Source organism: Monosiga brevicollis, genomic scaffold (genome assembly GCF_000002865.3).
Source record: "Monosiga brevicollis MX1 MONBRscaffold_11 genomic scaffold, whole genome shotgun sequence".
NCBI lineage: Eukaryota > Choanoflagellata > Craspedida > Salpingoecidae > Monosiga > Monosiga brevicollis.
In genome coordinates this window covers 859,032-879,659 of record NW_001865048.1, presented here as the reverse complement: position 1 = coordinate 879,659, position 20,628 = coordinate 859,032, and the positions used below count along the sequence as shown (strand labels likewise).

The 20,628-nt window shown below is 56.8% G+C and overlaps 6 protein-coding genes across 6 annotated transcripts; 1 reads left to right on the top strand and 5 right to left on the bottom strand.

Moving 5' to 3' along the window:
- Positions 1 to 5: 5 nt before the first annotated feature.
- On the bottom strand, positions 6 to 1,708 carry MONBRDRAFT_25795 (uncharacterized protein; the record flags this gene model as incomplete). Its single annotated transcript, XM_001746061.1, has 3 exons — positions 6 to 1,217; positions 1,367 to 1,478; positions 1,578 to 1,708. 3 exons carry the CDS (start codon positions 1,706 to 1,708, stop codon positions 6 to 8), a joined length of 1,455 nt encoding a protein of 484 aa, XP_001746113.1.
- A 1,722-nt stretch (positions 1,709 to 3,430) lies between these two features.
- Positions 3,431 to 7,531, bottom strand: MONBRDRAFT_25794 (uncharacterized protein; the record flags this gene model as incomplete). Its single annotated transcript, XM_001746060.1, has 5 exons — positions 3,431 to 4,843; positions 4,994 to 5,116; positions 5,245 to 5,621; positions 5,775 to 5,982; positions 6,083 to 7,531. The coding sequence occupies 5 exons, from the start codon at positions 7,529 to 7,531 to the stop codon at positions 3,431 to 3,433; spliced, it is 3,570 nt and encodes a 1,189-aa protein (XP_001746112.1).
- Positions 7,532 to 8,119: 588 nt separating this feature from the next.
- On the bottom strand, positions 8,120 to 8,593 carry MONBRDRAFT_8576 (uncharacterized protein; the record flags this gene model as incomplete). Its single annotated transcript, XM_001746059.1, has 1 exon — positions 8,120 to 8,593. One exon carries the CDS (start codon positions 8,591 to 8,593, stop codon positions 8,120 to 8,122), a length of 474 nt encoding a protein of 157 aa, XP_001746111.1.
- Positions 8,594 to 8,916: 323 nt separating this feature from the next.
- Positions 8,917 to 11,728, bottom strand: MONBRDRAFT_32579 (uncharacterized protein). Its single transcript, XM_001746058.1, has 5 exons — positions 11,715 to 11,728; positions 11,107 to 11,283; positions 10,846 to 10,994; positions 9,926 to 10,742; positions 8,917 to 9,737 (listed from the first exon to the last, which is right to left on the bottom strand). The coding sequence occupies exons 2-5, from the start codon at positions 11,269 to 11,271 to the stop codon at positions 9,477 to 9,479; spliced, it is 1,392 nt and encodes a 463-aa protein (XP_001746110.1). The 5' UTR covers positions 11,272 to 11,283; positions 11,715 to 11,728; the 3' UTR covers positions 8,917 to 9,476.
- An 826-nt stretch (positions 11,729 to 12,554) lies between these two features.
- On the top strand, positions 12,555 to 16,734 carry MONBRDRAFT_37232 (uncharacterized protein; the record flags this gene model as incomplete). The annotated part of the gene is made up of 2 exons (XM_001746203.1): positions 12,555 to 15,989; positions 16,603 to 16,734. The coding sequence occupies 2 exons, from the start codon at positions 12,555 to 12,557 to the stop codon at positions 16,732 to 16,734; spliced, it is 3,567 nt and encodes a 1,188-aa protein (XP_001746255.1).
- Positions 16,735 to 16,929: 195 nt separating this feature from the next.
- MONBRDRAFT_8573 (uncharacterized protein) lies at positions 16,930 to 20,496 on the bottom strand (the record flags this gene model as incomplete). Its single annotated transcript, XM_001746057.1, has 5 exons — positions 16,930 to 17,919; positions 18,064 to 18,195; positions 18,536 to 19,270; positions 19,809 to 19,955; positions 20,389 to 20,496. The coding sequence occupies 5 exons, from the start codon at positions 20,494 to 20,496 to the stop codon at positions 16,930 to 16,932; spliced, it is 2,112 nt and encodes a 703-aa protein (XP_001746109.1).
- Positions 20,497 to 20,628: the final 132 nt, after the last annotated feature.

Sequence of the window (20,628 nt, the reverse complement as noted above, 5' to 3'; positions counted from 1 at the left end):
GGCGATTAGCTGGAAATGAAGGTGACAGCACCGTCATTGAGCGCCTTGGGAGCGCTGGCCATGATGAGAAAGCCGCTGGAAGTGGCCCGAATATCAACAGCCGTGCCCAACTGGTCGCCCTCAGCGCTCACGTCAGGGGCCACGGCTTCAAGGACCAGCTCCCACTCGCGTTGACGCTCGTAGGCAAACACACGCCCAATATCAGAAGTACCCGACTCGCCCGGGGCTCCAATGACCGAGTAGCGGCCGCCCGGGCTCAGAGCCACACTGGCACCAAAGCGGTTGGGGTTGGCATCAGACTTGGGCTTGAACTTTTCCGTGCGCTCAGCTTGTCCATCTGACTGCAGTTCGTACATGAAAGCACGGCCGTCCTTCTGATCAGGAGCACCAATGAGCACGGCCGTGCGCAGAGGACCGTACGCCAGCTCATTTGAGGCGATGGCCACGGCCTGGCCAAAGTTGTTGGCGCCTTGTTTGATCTGTGTGAGTTCCGTAAAAGTGCCATCGCGAAGGGCAAAGACAAAGGCACGTTCCTTTTTGCCAGAGCAGCCAACAACGGCTGTCAGGCCGGAGATGGCCACGCTCATGCCGCAGCGTCCCTTCTCCTTGGGTCGGCTCACTTGCAGCTTGTCAATGAGATACCATTGGCCCTCCCGGTCGGCAGCGTATACGTAGGCGGCACCGGCCTTGACCTTGATGCTTGAGTCGCGTGGGGCACCGACAATGGCTACGCCGTTGCCGAGCGCAACGCTGGCGCCAAAATCATCGTTCTGTGCCAAGCCGGCAGGGGCCAAAACCTGGGTACGCTCCCACGCGTTGCGAACCATGGTGAAGACCTCGACTTTGCCACCTTTCTTGATGCTGGTGTCGGCACCCGGTGCACCAACCATGAGGGTGGTCCCAAAGGTGGCTACCGCGGCACCAAAGTTGTCCTTTTTGCCGGGTTGATCGCCCACGAGCTCCTGAAGAATGGCCTCGTTTGAAGAAATGTGGGCGGCATAGACGAGGCCAGTCTTGTCGTAGGCGCTGTCCGCCTTGGGGGCGCCCACAAAGAAGAAGCGATCGCCCAGAGCGACACTACTGCCGGCCTTGTTGGCCAAGCTCAGGACGGAGCTGCTTTGCACGGCAGACTGGGGCGCGCTCACCACATCCTCGGTGCAGTGCACCGGGACATACAGCGCACAGACGGCATTGGTGTTGGACTCGCAGCGATGCAGCTACAGATGCGATTTTTGGGATTTTTTTTTCAAGATGGCAATGTCATCATGAATAGGGGGAGGGGGAAAAGAACGTGGACACCCATGCCGTGCGTACGGCGCGAGTAGAGAGCGAGGGCGTGATCTTGGAGCAGCCAATTGGTGCGTACCTGCATGCAATCCCCAGATTCGCATGGGGCAATGTGCTGGCAGTCGACGTCGCCTCGGCAGATGGTGGCGGCCATGTCGATGCCCGATGCATGACCCGTGGACACGTAGTGCCTAGCCATGGGCAATGACGATGAGACGATGACCAGCGCCTCGCTCGCACGGTGGGCGCGGGGATAAGACGGTGGCCACTCGTGACGCATAAAATCATACCCGTGGTCCGCTGCATGAATAGCCCGAATGCAACGGCCATGAAAACGGTTCTCTTCCAGTAGGTCACGATCGGCCATGCTGGGCACCGCCAGGGCCAAGCACACCAAGAGTAGACTCAGAGTACGAGCCATGGTGTGTGTAATCGGATGTATTTATGCACACGGCAGGAACACCAATGATGTTGATGGTCGTGCCAGCAGGTCGGGACAAAGGCAGCGACTAGAAGTGAAAGCGACAATGAGCGCACGGGCAATGGCAGGACAATGGGGCCGCAGACGCGTTGATGGCCTATGCTCAAGAAGGGCCACCCAAGCTCAAAGAAAATGCAGCATCACGCCAGTCGCCTCACTGTCTTTCCTCTGGCAAGGGGCGCGCTGCGGTGGATTTCGGATGCAAGACCTCTCACTCCGGGCCTCTTTCATCGGGGCAGCTGGCGAGCGGCGTCAGCGTCCACGCAATGGTGGTCGACTGCTGCAATCCAACGGCGCCCGGTTCCTCTTGCTCACACACCTCACTCGGATGCACTCACCCCTGTCACAGTCGATCGAGCCAAAGGCCAAGCCAACTGCAAAGCAAATGCTCGTTTCGTCCGCTGACGCACCCCTTGCGGCTGCACTGTCAAGAGCCTCAATCACGTTCTCACACGCACACTCATGCACCCCTGGGAAAGCGACGACCGACTTTTAGAGGTGATGACCTCGATGTAACGGTGGGATCAGCCGTCACTGGGCAGCCAAACCCCGGAAAAGGATGAGCGGACACATTTTTAAAGTTGACTGCCCAGCAACGCGGCTGCTTGCGAGGTGACCGAGTATCAGTTGACTTTTTGCCGTGGTGTTGGGGACATGGCGTTGAGAGGACACCCTTCTTCTCTACCCCCTGTCCCCTCCTTCGGGACATGGAACGTACGTACGTGTGTGTGTGTGTGTGTGTGTGTGTGTGTGTGTGTGTGTGTGTGTGTGTGTGTGTGTGTGTGTGTGTGTGTGTGTGTGGCAGTGGACGAGCTTCGGATGCGTCGTGCGTTTTCGCCTGCCCGCTGCAAGTTTTGACCTGCTTGTGAATTCCTGACACCCTTCCTTCTGAACCGCCGGGCCGTTGAACGGGCCAGCTCTATTGCCTTGCAGTTTAAGAGGAGCCATAGGAAAGGAAAGAGAGAGAGAGTGTGTGTGTGTGCGAGTGTGTGTGTGAGTGAGCGAGTGAGGGAGGGAGGGAAGGAGAGAGATCTCAGATTGAGAAGGCACGGGCTCTTGATGGCCCAAGGACAGGGAGCTGACACGTCGGGGGGAAAAGGATGACATGAATGACCGGCGCGATCGCTTCAACTCATGATATTCCGATCCCGTTGTGGGGTGAGTGGGCCGTTGCCAGGTAGCTTGCCTCCCTCCGCAGCCGCTTGGACAGCTGTCCACGCCGCATCGCTTGTCGGCTGCGCGGGCATCTCACCTGCCCTGAAAATTGGCTCGTGCCGACTGCGATTGCCAATTGTTTACAACATTTACCCAAAGCTTGGCAGGTAGCTGGCGACGATCGACTCTTGCATAGTTTATGTCAGCTCGGCTGCAGGCGGCCAATTCGAGTCCTGCGTGTGCATACACATGTGTGCGCGCGTGTGTGTGTGGGGTCAGTTTTGTTGTAAGAAGGGAGCCGACTGAGGCGATGGCCTTTTAAAGAGCAAGATAAACTTGGGCGTATTGCGACACCTGCATTCAACGCAGCAGGGCATCGCGGCGCTTTCCGTTCACTTGGAAAGAGCAACAAGACCAAGGACGCATAGTTGCGCACATCAAAACCAAAAAAAAGAAAAGAAGGAAGAAGAAGAAGAAGAGAGCAATACTCGGTCGATGGGTGCGTTCTCAGAACGAAGGGCGGAGCATGCCGGCACTGCCAACAATTTGGGCCATTTGGGCGGGCGATAGGCCCAACAAGCGGCACCGTCTTTCGTGCAGGGAAGTTTTGGGATTTTGCAAGATGCGCCGCAACTCAGCCACCTCGTCAGTGCCTAATATTTGTGTGGTGGCTGCTTCTCCTGGGGCGACTGCCGCGGGCGCAGTCGCAAACCGTGCACATTCCTCGATGGTGCGCGTGCGCAGCTCACGGAGCGCTTTGACCTCGGCATCAAAGGAAATCTCGCGACTGATGCCGCGCCATAAGCTTTCATTCAGCGCAGAGTACAGTTGTAGATCATCCTGTAGCAAGGCAGACAAGGCCTGCTCCTGCTCCTGTGTCAGTCCCAATGTTGTGCTGGACCCTTGCCCGCTCGGTCCTTCAAGACCGCGGGCTGCAGTCGGAATTGCGGCATACAAGACGTCCTCCATGGGCCAGCACACGGCGCGCCGGAAAAAAACCAGCGACTCGTCCAAATGTTCTGCAATCAACACTTTATTCACCTGTCCCATGATGGCCCATGCTCGCTTGGTGGGAGTCGTCCCATAGGCGGCCCATTGTGCATTGAGAGGATTTATCAGTTCAGCACGCGCCGGAGCTGGGAGGCGGCCCACCAGGTCGGGAGCGTTGCGCAGAAATACGTTTAAATCCACGGATTGCCCCGTGGCCGTGCGCAACAGCTCTGGAATGCGGAGGCGCTGCCATGTGGCGACAAACGTGGTCACGGGGTGCCCCATGACCGGAAAGACATAGGCTTCGTCGTACAGCCCTCGCAACGCCTTGGTATTGGTTGTGAGCGGAAAGCCGGCCACAGCCACAAACCGCGCCTCGCTCACCCGTGTCATGGACGCCCGCACCGCGGCTGCGGTGGCATCACTGGCAGTAGCAAACGCGTGCCCCTCGGCTGGAATGGCCACAGCCAAGCCTGACAGGAGTGCATGGCGCAGCACGCAGTTGGCAAATAGGTCATCGGCCCAGTTGCCCGTCGGGATGTGGACGACGGTGTGCTTCGAGGTGCCCTGGTTGTGACATTCGGGGTCCTTGCGGCCCCACACCTCCTTTAACACCTTGACAAACCCCGGTGAGTCCATCATGAGGAGATGGCAGTCCTCCTCGTCTTCGCCCATCTCCGTCTCCAACAAAGCCTTGCGGTGCTTGTCGTCGCCCCAGCCGATAAACTGCTTGCAGGTATCGTACATCTTCAGTTTTTCCTTTTGCAGCCACTCGAGCTCCTCTTGAAAGCCAATGGCGCGGTCAATATGCCGCCAAAGCGAGCGGTTCATGGCATCATACAATTTCACGTCGGCCCAATTAAGCTGGGTGATCTGTTCTTGAAGCTTCGGGTCCACGGCATAGCTGCCGCGCTTGCTCGTCTTGCTCACCTGGTTCAATGAGAGGACAGCAGAGTGAGCGTAAGGCTTCTTCCTATGGTCAATGGGAGACAATACAGCAGGAGCCCGCTTTCCCATGCTTGGTGCTGGTCGGGTTTGGCCCAAGAGAAGATTCATTTCTGCCAATGCCACCGGACAAACCTTGAGTGACATGTAGACAATGTCGCGTCGATCCCAGCACAGCATGCGCCGCATCAGCACCAAACTCTCATCAAAGTACTCTGTGATCAGAACAAGCCCAAATCGCTGTTGCAGGTCTTGCATCTATCATCGCCCAGGCCAATCAGGCAGCGGTCAAGGTACATAGACGACGGCTGAGCAAGGCACCTTCCACTCCTCGGCAGAACCGCCAGCGCTGTGGGCATCAAGCTGCAAGCCAAGCACACACGAACCAAATTGAAGACTTGATCTTGCGAGGGCTCGGATGAGATGCCCAGATCAAAGGACATGGAGTTGTGAGTCAAGGCCCGATCCAACAGATTCATGCGCGGGAGATAATCCATAGGCTGTGCAAGAAATTGGCTCATCGTGACGTTTACGTGTAGATCACGCATGATGTGGTCTTGAATGTGCCAGTACTTCCAAGAGGACATAAAGTGGGTCACGGGGTTGCGCAGGATGGTCACGTAGGTGGCTTGGGGCACCAAGAGCTCCATCTTTGGTCGATTGTAGACGGCATGGGCTGACACGAGCATGTCATAGACGTCACGGCCCTTGAAAGGGCGCAGCTTCACGTATGAGCTCATGAGTGTAGCCGTGTCCGGGTATCCTACCAAAAAAGCAAAAAAAAAAAAAAAAAAAAAAAAAAAAAAGAAGAAAAGACAAGCCGGGGGCCGTTCAGCGGGGTAGCTGTCAAAAGCCGTGCCAGGGGTGGTCTGCAAGAATTGAGGTTGGACAAGTGCATTTGCACACTGCCCCTTACCGAGATAAAGATTATTGATCGGCAGGACGGGCCGCGCCTTGTTGCGGTAGGCGACGCGATGGAAGATATTCGTGAGCGTTGAGCTGCCTGTTTTGTGGGTCTTGATGTAGACGACCTGCCGCTTGCGCCAGTTGCCCGGGTTCCAGCACTCGGGGTCTGGGGCACCGGACGCATGCTTCAGGTAGCGCACAAAGGCCACCGAGTCCATCTGCAGGCAGCGGGCATGGCACAGTGCAGGCGGGCAGCGGGGCTTAGAGCATGTGCAAAGAGGGGCAGTCATCAAGCACGTCGTGGGGAGAGATTCAAACCTGAGCCAGGTGGCATTGTCGCTCGGGGTCTGTTAGCTTCTGCTCCATGAGCGCGTAGCGGTGCGCCTCTTCGTCGAGGGGGGCCGTGTCAGCGCACTGCACTGACAGCAGATCTTTGCGACGGCGAAACTCGGCAACTTCGGCCTCAAAGTCCTTCTCAGCCGCAATTTGTTGCCACAAGCTGTGGTTAAAGTGCTGGTAGAGCTGCGCGTCGACCCAGTTGAGGGCCAAGATTTTTTGTCGCAATAGTGGGTCTAAGGGCTCGCGTGGCCGATGTCGGCTAACTTTGAGCGCAAAGTAAACCACGTCGTCCAGGTCCCAACAGAGCTTGCGTTTGAGTAAGACTAGGGACTCATCCATGTACTCTGTAATGAGCACCAAGCTAAAGGTTGCCAAGTGCGCACGCAAGTCATCGGCGTCGGCTTGACTGTAGTTGTGAGCAAAACCAAAGTCAAAGGCCACGCTGTTGTGCAGCAGGTCACGATCACCCTTGAGGCCCTTGGTGAACCAGTAGTCTGGGTCGTCAAGAAATTTTTGCCATGTGACATCAAGGTTGGAGACGCGCTTGATGTGCCCCGGAACATCCCAATAGCGCCAGGAAGATTTGAAGTGTGAGGTAGGCTCGCGCAAAATTGTCACATAGTGAGCATCGGGCACGATCTGTGAGATATACTCGCGGTGATAGCGCGTGTGGGCGCTGCAAAACATGTCGTAGCCGTCACGGGTGTTGGGAAGCTCGACATAGGAGGTGGGGATGCCCGCACTGCGAGGCCATCCGAGGAAGGTGTTGCCTTTGGGCAAGACCGTGCGCAGGTGATGCTTTTCCGCATAGCGATGAAATATATTGGTGAGCGTGGAGCTGCCAGTCTTGTGCGTTTTGACGTAGACGACTCGCCGAGCTGGCCCAGTACAGCGGCCCAAGGCATCACGTTGGTCGATGAGAGCATGCCCCCGATCCCGGTCGGTGCGAAGGTTGGCCAGAGTATCCTGGCGTTGCGTGGGCAGGACTGCTCGTTGGGCTGCAGCGCTGCGGTGGGTTTGCGCCGGTGTTGACTGGGCTCGCGCTGGCCGGCTCGTCGGGGTCGTTGAAGGAAGGGGCAAGAGGTCTGAGCCGGCTTTGGGTTGTGCTTCAAGAGGCGCATCGCGTATCAGGTCGTCGTCGCCGTGGGGAGAATTTTCACCTTTATCGAGTTGCGCATCTTTCGCTGGCAGGGGTGGCGGGGCGGGGGCGGGGACTGGTCGGTAGGGCTGGCGCTCTTCACGTGGCAGGCGCTCATCAGGACGCACCGCAGCGGGGTTCTCGGGAGCCTGTCGTGGGTGAGGTAAATGCACGGCAGTAAGCCTGGGGTCTACGGTTCCGCTGTGCATGCTGCGCCAAATGAATACGAGGTTGAGCAGAATGGAGCCCCCGACCAGCAGGCCAATGAGTAGCAGGCGCGAATGCCGCATCGCGCCTGCCATGATCTCAAGGTGTGCTACAGGCCCTTTGTGATCGTTGTTGAGCAGAGCTTCGCGCGGCGCGCCCGTGTTTGGATATTGCCCGTGCCTGCCTTGAAGGCAGCGGATCAACCGTGCGCCCCGCGGTGTGCACAGCACCTGGCTGGCCAGCAAAAAGAGAGGCAAGACGTGCAAATGCGCCAACACCGCGCGCGCACAGTGTCAACCCCGCAACCAACAACCTCAACGTGCAAGCACGCATGCATGTGTTTGAGACCGTTTTCTTTTTTTTCTTGAATCGTGAATCAGAAGGTGTTCAGCAAAGCAGCAAAGGTGTTTCAAGCGGATGATTCGTGGGGTGGCCTGATGCAGTAGAGTCTGGAAATTGGCATGCCTGGATGTCAATTTACAAAAGCACAGCTGACTGTGAGGTTTGACCGCAGGCGGTCGGCGGGAAAGGACGCGCAGCATCGAGAATTATCAAAATCAAAGGAACCAAGTTACAAGAAAAAAAGGAAAAAAAAAAGAAGAAGAAATGGGAGCTTTAACACCCAGATGGGCCACATCAAAGTCGAGATGGCAGGCGGTCAGACATTCTGCTCAAACAGTGTTGGGCGTGTGCGCAAGGGGTTTCTGATGGCGATGGTTGTAGTCATCCAGCAAGAACCAGAAGGTGGCTTCAATGCGGCGAGTGGCATCGATGCTTGCCGGCTCGGGCGGTGGTTTGGCGAGCCCCGGGGAGGCTGAGGGGTTGTGGGGCGGCGTGCGGGGTTGCCGCTTGCTTGTAGCAGGCGAGTGGGCGACCCAGGAAGCCCGCGGGGACCGAGGGGATCGAGGCGAACCGGTCCAGAAGCGCGTTGGGGGTGGAGAGGCATCTCGAACATGTGTCGTGGCTGCGACCTGCGACAGAGCCGCAGCAGGCTCTCGAGTAGCATGCTTGGCGCGCTTGGGAATATGCTCAGGTTCTTGGCTGGCGCGAATGGGTTGAAGGCCGGACGAGTGTGCGGGTCGCCCATGCTCTTTGCGCGCCTTATTCTTGCGCGAGAGCGTCAGCCGTGCGGGCGGGGGCGGCATTGTGTGTACTCACATGTCAAAGACAACAAGTCAAGGATGCCGAAACGCTGTCACGGATCTAAAATTCCAGCATCCTGATCCCCGGCCCTGCCAGCCACACCAGTCCACCTCCTAGACCGCTGCGCGATGGTGTTTGGGCGCAGAACGGTTTGAGCGGCGCTCAGAGAGAAATTGAAAGACTTGGTGGTGTTATCAAAGAAGAAGAAGAAAGGTAACAACAGATGTGTGAAGATGATGTTGATGGCGTTTCTGACAACCTTTGTGTTCGTTGTGCGGTGTGTGCCAGCGTTGAGGGCGCGGGCAGCTATCGGAAAGGAAGGCGTCGGAATTGTTGGTAAATTGTTGTCGATCACTTCATGTGTAAAAGGCACTGCTCTGTCCAACGCACCAGCGTGGGGGGAGAGACCAAGAAGGAACAAGAACAAGTAGCTAAGGCGACTGCTCCCCTTCATCCAACCCAAGGAGAGCATTGGGGCAGGTGCCCACCCACACGAGATAACACCATACACAAAATGAGCAGAGGCAAACACAACATCATTACACTCTGCCGCAGCTGGGACAAAAGCTCGGGAAGGTATCGAGGCACGCAGTGGCAACGATGCAAGCAAACAAAAAGGAGGAAAGGAACAAAGGATCAAGTACAGGGTCAAGCGGCCACATTAGAAAAAGTAAGGTGTGATGTGCACAGAGCCGAGGAAAGAGGAGCGTCCATAAGATGCAAGGTCGAGCAAAGGCACGGGCCCGCAAAGAAAAAAAGGAAACACGTTATAGAGCTCGCCTTGACCCAGCTGCTGTTTTGACGAGGGCGACATTGCCCGTTCGTGAGCGCAGCATGGGCATGCCAACGTTCAAGGCTCAATGCCAGAAAGAGGTAGGTGCCGCTCTAGTTGGTGGCTGCATCCAGAATGGCGGCTGCCTTGTTCTGGTTGTAGGCGTCAATGCGGGCCTCAATCTCTGGGCGGAAGTGGCGAATCAGGCCTTGCACGGGCCAGGCGGCGGCATCGCCAAGGGCACAGATGGTGTGACCCTCAATCTGGCGCGTCAGCTCGTACAGCATGTCAATCTCCTCCTTATCGGCGTCGCCACTCACAAAGCGGCGCATCACCTTGGACAACCAAGTTGTGCCCTCACGGCAAGGTGTGCACTAGAAGATGGGGAGAGGAAAACAAAAAAAAAAAAAAAAAAAAAAAAAAAAAAGGAACAAGCCACAAAAGAGAAAGCAATAACAAGGACGTGAGTGGGCGCGGTACACCCGGCATGGAGTTTAAAGCTCAACCAAACAGAGCAAGTTCATAGTTGAATCAAGTCTTGGGTTTCAAAACGCAAACGCACCTGGCCACACGACTCGTGCACGTAGAAATCCGAAAGACGAGCAATGCAGTCGATAATGTCCTGGCTCTTGTCCATGACAATGACAGCGGCAGTACCGAGACCCGACTTCTCAGCGACAAGGGCATCGAAATCCATCATGACATCATCGCAAATGTGCTTGGGCAGGACGGGGACGGAAGAGCCACCGGGAATGACACCCAGCAGGTTGTCCCAACCACCAGTCACACCGCCGCAGTGCTTCTCCAAAAGCTCGCGCAGGGAGATGGACATCTCCTCCTCGACGACGCAGGGCTTGTTGACATTACCCGAGATGGCAAAGAGCTTGGTACCGCTGTTGCGCTCACGACCAAAGCTGGCGAACCAATCGCCACCGCGACGGCAGATGGTGGGGGCCACGGCCACAGTCTCGACGTTGGCGACAGTGGTGGGGCAACCAAAGAGACCGACATCAGCCGGGAATGGAGGTTTGAGGCGGGGCTTGCCCGTCTTGCCCTCGATCGACTCGATCAAGGCCGTCTCCTCGCCGCAAATGTAAGCACCGGCGCCGCGGAAAAGGAAGATGTCAAAGTCATAGCCTGAACCGCAAGCGTTCTTGCCAATGAGACCCTTGTCATAAGCTTCATTGATGGCAACCTGAAGGTTGGATGCCTCCTGGAAAAACTCGCCACGAATGTAAATGTAGGCGGCTTGGGCGCCCATGGCACGACCGGCCACCAGGCAGCCCTCCAGCAGCGTGTGGGGGTCGTGACGCATAATCTCACGATCCTTGCAGGTACCGGGCTCGCCCTCATCTGCATTGACAACGAGATACTTTGGCCTGTAGACCCGCCAGTCCATGGCAGAAAAAAAAAGGGGGAGAGAGTCAGACTCGCGGGTCGGGTATTCACCATGGGTACAACATGCGCAAAAGAGGGACCGACCTGCCGTCGCTGGGCTTGTTCATGAAAGACCACTTGAGGCCTGAGGGGAAACCAGCACCGCCACGACCACGGAGACCTGACTTCTTGACCTCGTCCAGAATAAAGTCGGAGCCAGCTTCAACAATGTTCTTTGTCTTGTACCAGGTACCCTGCTCGGCAGAAAAAGCAGAGCAACGGGGAAACGTGAGGTCAACCCAACCAGCCCCTGACAACAAAAACCACACCCCCTGAGGGACCAGCACGATCCAGGACAGGACGTACGCGCTTGAGAGCACCCTTGAGGCCCCAGTCGTGGCGACCGTACAGGTTCTGGAAAACACGGTCGTCGTCCGCGAGGCCACCATAGTGGCGAACGGCACCAGTGCAGGCGCGCACCGCCACAGAGGGCTTGGTGGCACCCGCCGCGTAACGCAGGAGCATCGACATGGTCACAGGTCCCTACGTGGGCGGCGGCGCAGCAATGAGAGACGGCAGGAGACCTGGCGTAGGAACTTGTTTTAGTATGATTATGAGTACACGCGCGCACACATAAAACCAGCTCGAGAGAGGGCAGCCGCGTCTCGGAGAGAGGAGGCCAGATTCAGTTGCGCCGACTGCCAAGCAGCGAGCACTGACGACGAACCGGCGCTCTGCACCGCTGACTCGACCACAGACGGGCAAGGGCGATAAAAACCAAGAAAAAACACAAACGCAGGCCAGACCCACAACGGGTGTGCAGGCGCCCAGTGTTCAAAAGCTGCGCTGCCCTTTCCAGCGACCGACCGACCGACCGACCGACCGGCAGCGGAGGAGCGAGAGCGAGAGGAGAGAGCGGAGGGCGCGCAGAGACGGAGGAGAGTTGGGATGCAAGATCAGAGGGAGCGCGGTACCGGGTGGAGGGAGAAGAACAAAAAGTAACTGAAATCAGAGATGGAGACGCTTGCGGGGAGGGACAGAGAGCTGCTGACTGACAAAGTTGGTTGAAATATCTCTATCACTATCAATGCAGAAAACCACGTCAAAACCTATACAAAAATTACAGCCCATCAAGGGCATGAGCATAGACTACCAACTGTAATTGCTGACGTTTCAAGGTCGTAACAATGCTTAAAATGGAGGGGTATATTTTATTCTACGAATTATCTGACATGTTGATCGGTGTTGATGTTAGCATACTTCTTGTCTCTGTTGACTTATTGCTGCGTAAAACCAAGTAGTTGTAGAAACCAATGGACAGCAGCATAGAGTACGCGTAGTACCACTAGCTATATTCGTGCTCTGCTTTTCTCATCTCTCCTCGACCGCCATTTCCGTTTGGTGTGTGTCTCTCTGTGTGTCTCTGCGCCTCTGTGCCTCTGTGCCTCTCTCTCTCTCTCTCTCTCTCTCTCTCTCTCTCTCTCTCTCTCTCTCTCTCTCTCTCTCTCTGTGTCGCTCTGTGGTTGACTGCCTTGGTGCCTTGGTGCCTTGGTGCCGTGGTGCCTTGGTGCTACAGTGTGCATGCCGTGCTGCGTTGGTTGTCTGCTGCATTTGCTGTGCACTTGGCGTCTGGGGCTTGAAGGATCGCGGGGGGTATGAGGGCGGGAGGCCTGTGAGTGAAATTTTGCTCTAGGGTACTCTGCCTTGATTGCGGGCATTGCGCGCAGCATGCCGCTCAGCTCTCTTATGCCCAGGTCTTGAGCCAGCGCCAACGCCCGTGCAGATCGTGTGTGAGCGATCCGCCCCCCACGAGCATGGCGGGACGTCGAAATCGGCGAAGCGCCAGCCTAAAGGAGCATGCTGGCAAACCCACCATCGCACGGGGCCAATGGGATCGCCTCATTCATCAATGCTGTACGACAGAGCCGGATTTGCTGCAGGAAGCCGACTTGATGCAAATCCGCGCCGTCTTGCCCCAGACACGAGGACCGTACCACTTTCAGCTCTGGCGCGGCTCAACAACGTCGGCTGAGCAAACCCCTGCCCTGGCCGCCTTCAAAGGTCTCTGTGCTAAAGAGTTACCAGGCCTCAAGGCTGGAGGCCATCTTCACCACCTCGTCTTCACTTTCCGCCAGACCTTGACCCTGCTTGCACTCAAGGATGCCGAGGTGGTTGCCGGCGCCCTCTTCATCCTGGCCCGCTACGGCACTGGGGCAACTGTGGCCAACGTTCTAGCCATTGCGGTGCGAGATGACCCAGCCTACCGTCGACATGGCCTTGCCACTACCCTCATCCAAGCCATCTCCGTCGCCGCTGTGGACATCACGCCCGAGGGCGGTGTTGTCGCCCTCGTTACCCAATCTGACGCGGATAAAACCGCCCTCGCCTTTTGGAAGCAACAAAACCTCCGGCAAAGCCGGCGCGCCCAAGAACTCGCACATGCCTTGGGTACCCAAAAGCACAGCTCCGCCTCTTACGAAGGCGCCGTTCCCATGCTCTGCATCCTTACCCGCGCTCAGATCGTGCCGACCCACGATAGCATTTGCGCAAAGCTTCGTCCGCCTGAGCCTCGCCGGTACGCAAGCAAACCCAAGCACCCTTGCGCTGCACTGCCTTGTCTCGATGCCACACTCATCTCTCTGTCTCTCTGTCTCGCTGTCCCCGTCTCTTCAAAATCTCCATGCTCAATCCCGAGCAGCTCTGCCCCCAGGCTCGATACTCGGTCTGTCAATTGCCTATGCAATGCCATGGGCGCCTGGTCGGCCGAAGGCCTCATCACCTGCAGTCTTTGTGGCACCAACCTTCATCGTGCATGTGTTGAAAAGTCCGATCCTTCCGCCCTGTTAGCCACAGATTTCCTTTGCCACCTGTGTCGTGGTCAGCGTCGCCGCTCCGCGCCTGCCTTTGACATGAGTGACCTGCCTCTATCTACATCAGTGCTTTTTCCGGAGACACCGGCGTCGCCGCCAATCGTTCTTGACCAAGAGTCGGACATCGGCTCAGACGCGGGCTCGCGTCGTGACACAGCAGGACCATCCCCGACTCAACCTTCGCCCTCCGCAGATTTGGAATCATCTGCTGTGCAAATTTCCCCCTCGTCCTCCCACGGGCCAGCTGGGCCTGATCCGCCCACTCTGGCATCCCCGCCAAGCTTGTTTCAGACGATGTCGCCATCCAGGCCCTCCTCACAGTCTGATTCGACCACTTTTGTTTGCCCTTATTGTTCTGACAAAAGCTTTGAATGCCACAGCAGCCGCGGCCTGACGATGCACTTGCGCCATCGCCACCCCGAGCTCTTGGCTTGTCCGTGTGGCCAGAGCTTTCGGTTCTCTCGAGACCTAAAAAGTCACAAGGAGCTCTGCCCCGCTGTGCTGAAGCGAAATGACCTCCTCCGCTGTGAATGCGGTCGTCCTTTCCGCAACGCGCGGGCACTTGGTGCTCACCGGCGCTCTTGTGCGTGCAATGTCGGAAACGTGGGCATCTCTCCGGCCCAAACGAACAGGGTTGCACCCCGGTCCGAGCAACACGCGAATACCCCGATCGACAAGGGCTCGTCCGGCAAGGTAGCGCATGTTCAAGCTCACGTGTCATTGGTGAAGAGCAAGTCAGCCAGTCAACGGCATCCTGTTCCCGTGGCTACGGGGGCTGGCACAGGACTTGTTCGGTGCGCGTGTAATCGTCTGTTTCGTAGCACGCGTGCCCTGTCTGGGCACCAGCGAGCTTGCCCTGCTCGCCAACCTCATTTTGATGAAAGCAAGCGCGACAAAGTTGCAAGCCAGCTGAACATGTTTACTACGACTGCGGGCGAAGCGACCGCCCGCGCACCCGTTGACCATGATGACCCAGGCCCTGGCGACAGCGATGGTGAGGATGAGGATGAGGATGAGGATGAGGATGAGGATGAGGACGAACATGACAACGAACATGACAACGAACATGATGATGATGGCCTTTTATCATCTTCTGACGCAAGTGGCAACGAAGCGAATGTTGCAAGTCCCACACATGTTTGGCATACGCTGCCTTCTTCCCCTTCCAGTTCGGCCATGCCTGCAGCCCAGAGCGCGGCCTCAGCCGCTCAACCGGTTGCTCAAATGGCGGCAGACACGACCCACGTGTGCCCATGCGGGCGCGCTTATGCTCAGGTCACAAACTTTCTCCAGCACCAAGTCTCGTGTCCGGTGGTGCGCCGACAGCCACACCACCGAGCAACGGTGTCGCAAACGACTGACGTCAAATGTACATGCGGCTCCAGCTTCTCTTCCTTGCGTGCTCTCAATGTACATCGGTCACGTAAAGGCTGCAAAAGGCCCGCCTCCCCACGCATACCTGCGCCCATTGCTGGTGACAGCGATGGTGATGGTGATCAGGGTAGCCTCGGCTCGAGTGACGAGGAGGTTGGTCATCTCCCTGACAATGTCAGCAACTGCGTCAGTGGCCACAGCTATCTGGATGAAGATGACGCCGAGCTAGCACAGTGCTGCCAGCCCAAGCCGCTCATTGCGGCGCGCCCAGTTGCCAGCCGAGCTGAGCCAACCCATGCCGTGGCTACACGCAACGACATGGCGATGGATGATTGTGAGATTATTAGTGATAGCGACTCGGACGAATCGGCGCCAATTCTGGCGCCAACCACCCCCGCCAACCTCAAACAAGAAATTGTTCGAGCTGCTGTCGTCACCGCCCCTCGGCACGGTCCTACCATGAAACCTTCCTTGCCAACAAGCGCACCAGAGCTTGTGCCAGATCAGCAAGGTCCGAAAAGTCAATTTGAGTGCCAAGACGCACTACCTGGGGAACCTCTGGTTCATACCAATGGCCACACGCTCTCTCATCCTGATTCAGACATTCTAGTTTCTAAAGAGCGGTTCCAAAATTGCTCACCCCACAGCGCCATGACGCTGTCGTTAACGGCACAAACCCTGGACCTGCTACATGGACCGCCGCCACCCAAGCGTCCCGCACTTAAAAGTACCAGTAGCACGCGAGCGCTTGTGGCTGCGCCGAGCGCGCGCTTGCGTCTGCAGCCCTGCGATCACGATATCTGGCCAAGTCTTCCAGCAGCCCATCATGTGCACAAGAGATCGCTTCAGGCCGTGCTTGGCGCCATTGCCCGAGATCTACGTACTCAGTCTGGGAGTCTCGAGCCGGGCTGGCACACCGCAGGCATGGTGCACACCCCCATTGAGTTGGATGCAGCCCCGCAAGCATGGCTTGATTATACATATCGACTGTTCTCTTGCCACTTGGTATGTTTGCTGGCTGCTGCATTGGAATACGCTCATGAAACCGTGCGCCCTTATTCTCATCTTGCGGCATTGAACCGACAGGCAAGCCTAATTCCGCCTGCCGCGCGTGATTCAGAATTATCATCTTCGGCTGAACAGCTTTTACATTTTATGCAAGCTCTAGAGTCCCATACTGGTGCTGATGAATAGGTCCTTCGGCAACGCTGCGCGTTCCTCGAGACTAACGTCGACGTGCACCCAATTTTACGTGTTTCTTGTCCACATGCACATCGTCCAGTATCATTCATAATCATGTTATAACAATTATATCAGTACTCCTTTCTGGATCAATTGCATCCAAAGTGAGCATGCCAGCATCATCTCCCTCACTATTACTTGCGACCAAACCCGGGCCATCGTGTGACTCATGAGCTGCACACGTTCTTGCCAAGGCTGAACCAAGCTCTCGAGGAAAAATTAAGAAACTTGAAAAACCAGGTGTGAGGCAGGGGACACAGAAGCACAGACGCACAGACCCCGACTCACACGCCATGATCACTACCATTACCACCACCAACAACAAAACAGGCTCATTAGGCTGCTCCTGCTCTCAGCCTCATGCTGACATGTATAGGTCTGTAAAAACGAGTTGATCCAACGCAAAGAGTGCATCTTCATCGCTGCAAGCCTGCCTCATACGCGCTTGAACTTCAAGCTCACCCATCTGTTAAGCACATGCAAGACCACACACCGAGATGAGTTATGACAGAGTGGCCCAGAGAGGGTCGTGGCACGTCAACAAACCTTGTTTTTACGAGCGGTATGCAGGAATCGGTACAGTGGCTCAAACTTGTCACCCAGGAGGTGACGGACGGCGTCTCGGCGCCCGTCACGTGATAGAGCCTGAGCCGGGGCCGGGGCTGGAACCGGGGTTGGGACAGGCATTGAACGAATGGATGCTTCAGCCATCAGCTATGTCAACGTCAAAACCATGGTATCCAAGCTTTGAGTGAAGCAGGCCAGCACGTACACCTGTAGGGCGAGCAAGCATGCACAAGAAACATACCCCCCTGGGCCCGGTGTCTGTCTCTGGGCTCCGACTCAGGGCATCAAGTTCTGCTCGAAGGTTTCGCAGTTCAATGGTGTCTTGCATGGTGCCTCGGCCAGATTCCTCACCATCGCTTTCTTCGTAGGACTCAAAACTATCGTTGAGGTAGCTTTGTTCCTGCCGCATCCACGACAGGCTGCCGGCACGCTCACGTTCACGAACACTGGTGGCTGAATCACCGCGCGAGCGCGAACCCGTGCTTGAAAGTGACGGGTTTGGACTAGGCGCATTGATTGCATCAAAGCCTTGAGCGGATGGCCGCGCACGACGCGACTGCCCCGCCATGCTGCGTAGCGTGATGCGGACGCTGTCATCGTTTTGCAAGAGGTCAAGCACGCGGGAATCCTCCGACTTTGACCGCTGATGTCGCAGAGTGTCGTTGCAAGTGCTTGCCTCATCGTCCACCGAATCCTCGCTCAGCAAGGTGCTCCCCCTTTGTTTGGTACCAACACCTGGCGGGAGGGAAAGACCAAGGTTGACCTGGGGCACTGGAATGTGCGACGCATGTGCCCCACTCGGGGGTCGACGGTGCGCAGACAGTTGATCGCGAACGGGACTGCGACCACTGCCTAGCGGTGCCGCCCGACCGCTTCCGCGCCGCTGCGCAGCCTGTCGCTCCGTGGGGGTTGACATCAGCTCAGCCATGCCTTGATGGAGAGAGAGGAGGTCTCCACTCAACGGGCGATGGGTCGAGCCCCGTATGTCACTCGATGATGATTTGCTGCCCTCGTCGCGTGACGTTGGCAAGCCGTCATTTGAGCGCAGGGAGCTGGATAGCTTACGATGGCGCGTCTCAGCTTCGGGGCTGCATATGGAGGGCATATACGGCGAGGAAGGTCGCTCCTGGTGGATTGAACGTTGATTATCAGCCCCAAGCAGACGAGCAAACAAGCGTACAATTAGACATGGCATAGCTTGCAATGCCCTGACTGAAGCCCAGTTTATTTATTGAGCGCAAGAACCTTGCAAGCTACCCTCGAAACTCACCTCCGCAGCCGACGCCGGGCATGCAGCACGTTGGTCGCGGGATCGAAGAAAAACATCGACACTCGACTTGTGCATGGAGGCGCGTTGTTTCTCGTAAATCTTGTGATTTGCATCTCGCATGGTGCGGGCCGCCTGCATGCGAAGAAGAGCCATTTATTGTGTAAGGGCAGACAGCAACAGAGGTGGCGGCGATGATGTGATGCGTGAACTTCGGGTCTAGACTTCAGCCAAGATTTGGGAGCCAGACACAGATTGCCGGGTCTACTTGAACGCACCGCTGACATTTCGCGGGCACGACGGTCGCTTTGTTCTTGTTTTCGCAGCAACATTCGTTGCTTGGGAGTCAACGCCACTGCTTCGTCGAGCTGCTTGCCAGCGGTGGTAAAGAAGCCCGGATGTCCGCGCAAGTCATGAGCGGTGGCACGAGAAAAAGAAAAGAAAACACCAAGCACGGAGCCCAAGATGACGGTACCTGGCTAGATTCTAAGCGGTCAGCGGCGGGCCGCGGTGTCAGGCTGCCAGAGGCGGCGTGGTTTTTGACTGCATCGGCTTGCGGGGGCGCTGCATGCACACTGCCTTTGACCGTGGTCTGCAGCCAAGCCTGCATGGCAAGGGCCATGTCGTCACCGTCGGAGCGTGCCGTACTATCCATGGCGGAGCTGGTCAGCGTGTCGTCGCCCGTGCCCCATCTGTTTTGCGTCCCTTCGACCCGGACATCCTGAACTTGGACACCAGCCGGGACAGTGTCGTTGGCTGAGGCTCGACGTTGGTTATGCGCGCTCGGTGTGCGGTGCCTTCGCCGGGAGTGCGTCTGGTGACCTAGCGCTTGGATGGCACGACGATCACGCTGTAACTGCGAACCCTGTCCGTCGAGCTCGCATTGCATGACAGCGCTGTGTTCCCGGAGCAAGGGGTCGCGGAGAACTTGGGCCGCTGATGGGCGTTTTTCCGGGTCACGAGACCAGAGGCTTGTTTGTATGTTTTGTAAGCTGGCCGAATAGCGATCTGGGAGGCTCGGCGTCTCATTTTCGCAGATTTGGTAAAGGAGGGCGAGAAGGCCCGTGCCCGAGAAGGCGGGCTCAAGCGTGGCCATCTCGTAGAGCAGACAGCCGACACTCCACATATCTGATTTGAAGTTGTAACCGATGCCTTGCAGCGCTTCGGGAGACATGTTGAAGGGTGTTCCAGCAAACGTGGTGGCCTTTTCCTGCGAGCCACCAACGAGGACTCGAGCAATGCCAAAATCACCTGTTGGGAGGACGCAGGCAGGAAGGGTACCAGCGAGCCGTTGGATTGGTCAGTTCAAGCCAGATGGTCATGCAAGGGGTCAGGTTATGTGCAGCCAACCTAATTTGAGGATGCCCGAGCTTTTCAGAAAGACGTTCTATCAAGCATATCGATCAACGCACAACCTCGCGGTGAGAGCGCGCAAATCTCCTTGTTGAGCGACAAAAAGTAAGTTCAAAGGAGGTAGCCTCAAGAGGAGCACAGCATATTTGAGCCAGCTTTGATCACGAGGGGCGCTTGGATCAGAGGTCAAACCTGGGATTTGAGGTCACGATGCAAGATTTGACGATCATGCAGGTATTTCACAGCCATCACCAGCTGCAGAAACCAATCCAAGACCTTGGAGAGGAGGACATATCAAGCACGCACATGCGCGCGCGCGCAGCGCAAATTTGTCAGTTTCAGAGCAATGAAGGCCTCATATGAGAAGGACTGAGACGTGAAAAATCGAGGCACACCTCTGATTCGGTGAGCACACGCTGCTCCTGCTTCAGCAGAGCCAGCCGCTGGCTCAGGTCGCCGCCGTCACAATACTCGGTCAGGAGGCAGAGCATGTCGCCCTCAACGAATCGATCAAAGTACTGAAGGATATTGGGATGACGCATCTAAAAGCAAAGACGGCTCGCGCAATGAGGCGGCTGCCGGACAGATATTACATTGAAAATGTCGTTGATTAACAAGTCGGGTGGTGACATGCCTGGCTCAAAATCTTTGCTTCGCGCAACGCATCGACCGTCTCCCCCGCCTCAAGTGAGCCAATGAACACCTTTTTAACGACTTTGAGCTAAAGAAGCCGAGATAAGAGCCACGACGAACAAGCAAGGGGCCGGCCACAATCAGCCATGAGATGACAGCAGTGAGAGACGACATGGTGGGCAAGGCAGGCGAGAAGCAAGGACAAGTCGAGGCGCCAGCGTCGGACCACAGAGGGGCGCATTGTGGGGCTGCGAGCCACCGTAAATATCACTGCCCCACTTGTGACTGTCAACTGGTGTCGCAAAAGTAAAGCTACCGAGGTGGACAAGAACCAAAGCCTACCTCATCATCATCATGGGTGTCGCGAACCAGATAGGCAGCGCCAAAGCTGCCAGAGCCCAACTTGCGGACCAGCTCAAGGCCCTCACCACCCGTCTCGAGCTCAGACATGATGGACAGAACACAATCGATAGGTGGACACCCCTTGGGACGGAGCAACCGCCGCTGCCAGGAAAAGCTGCGCACAATGCGCGCGAGTGTCGAGACACTTCCAGCTCAACTGAGCACGCTGTTGAACGCCCA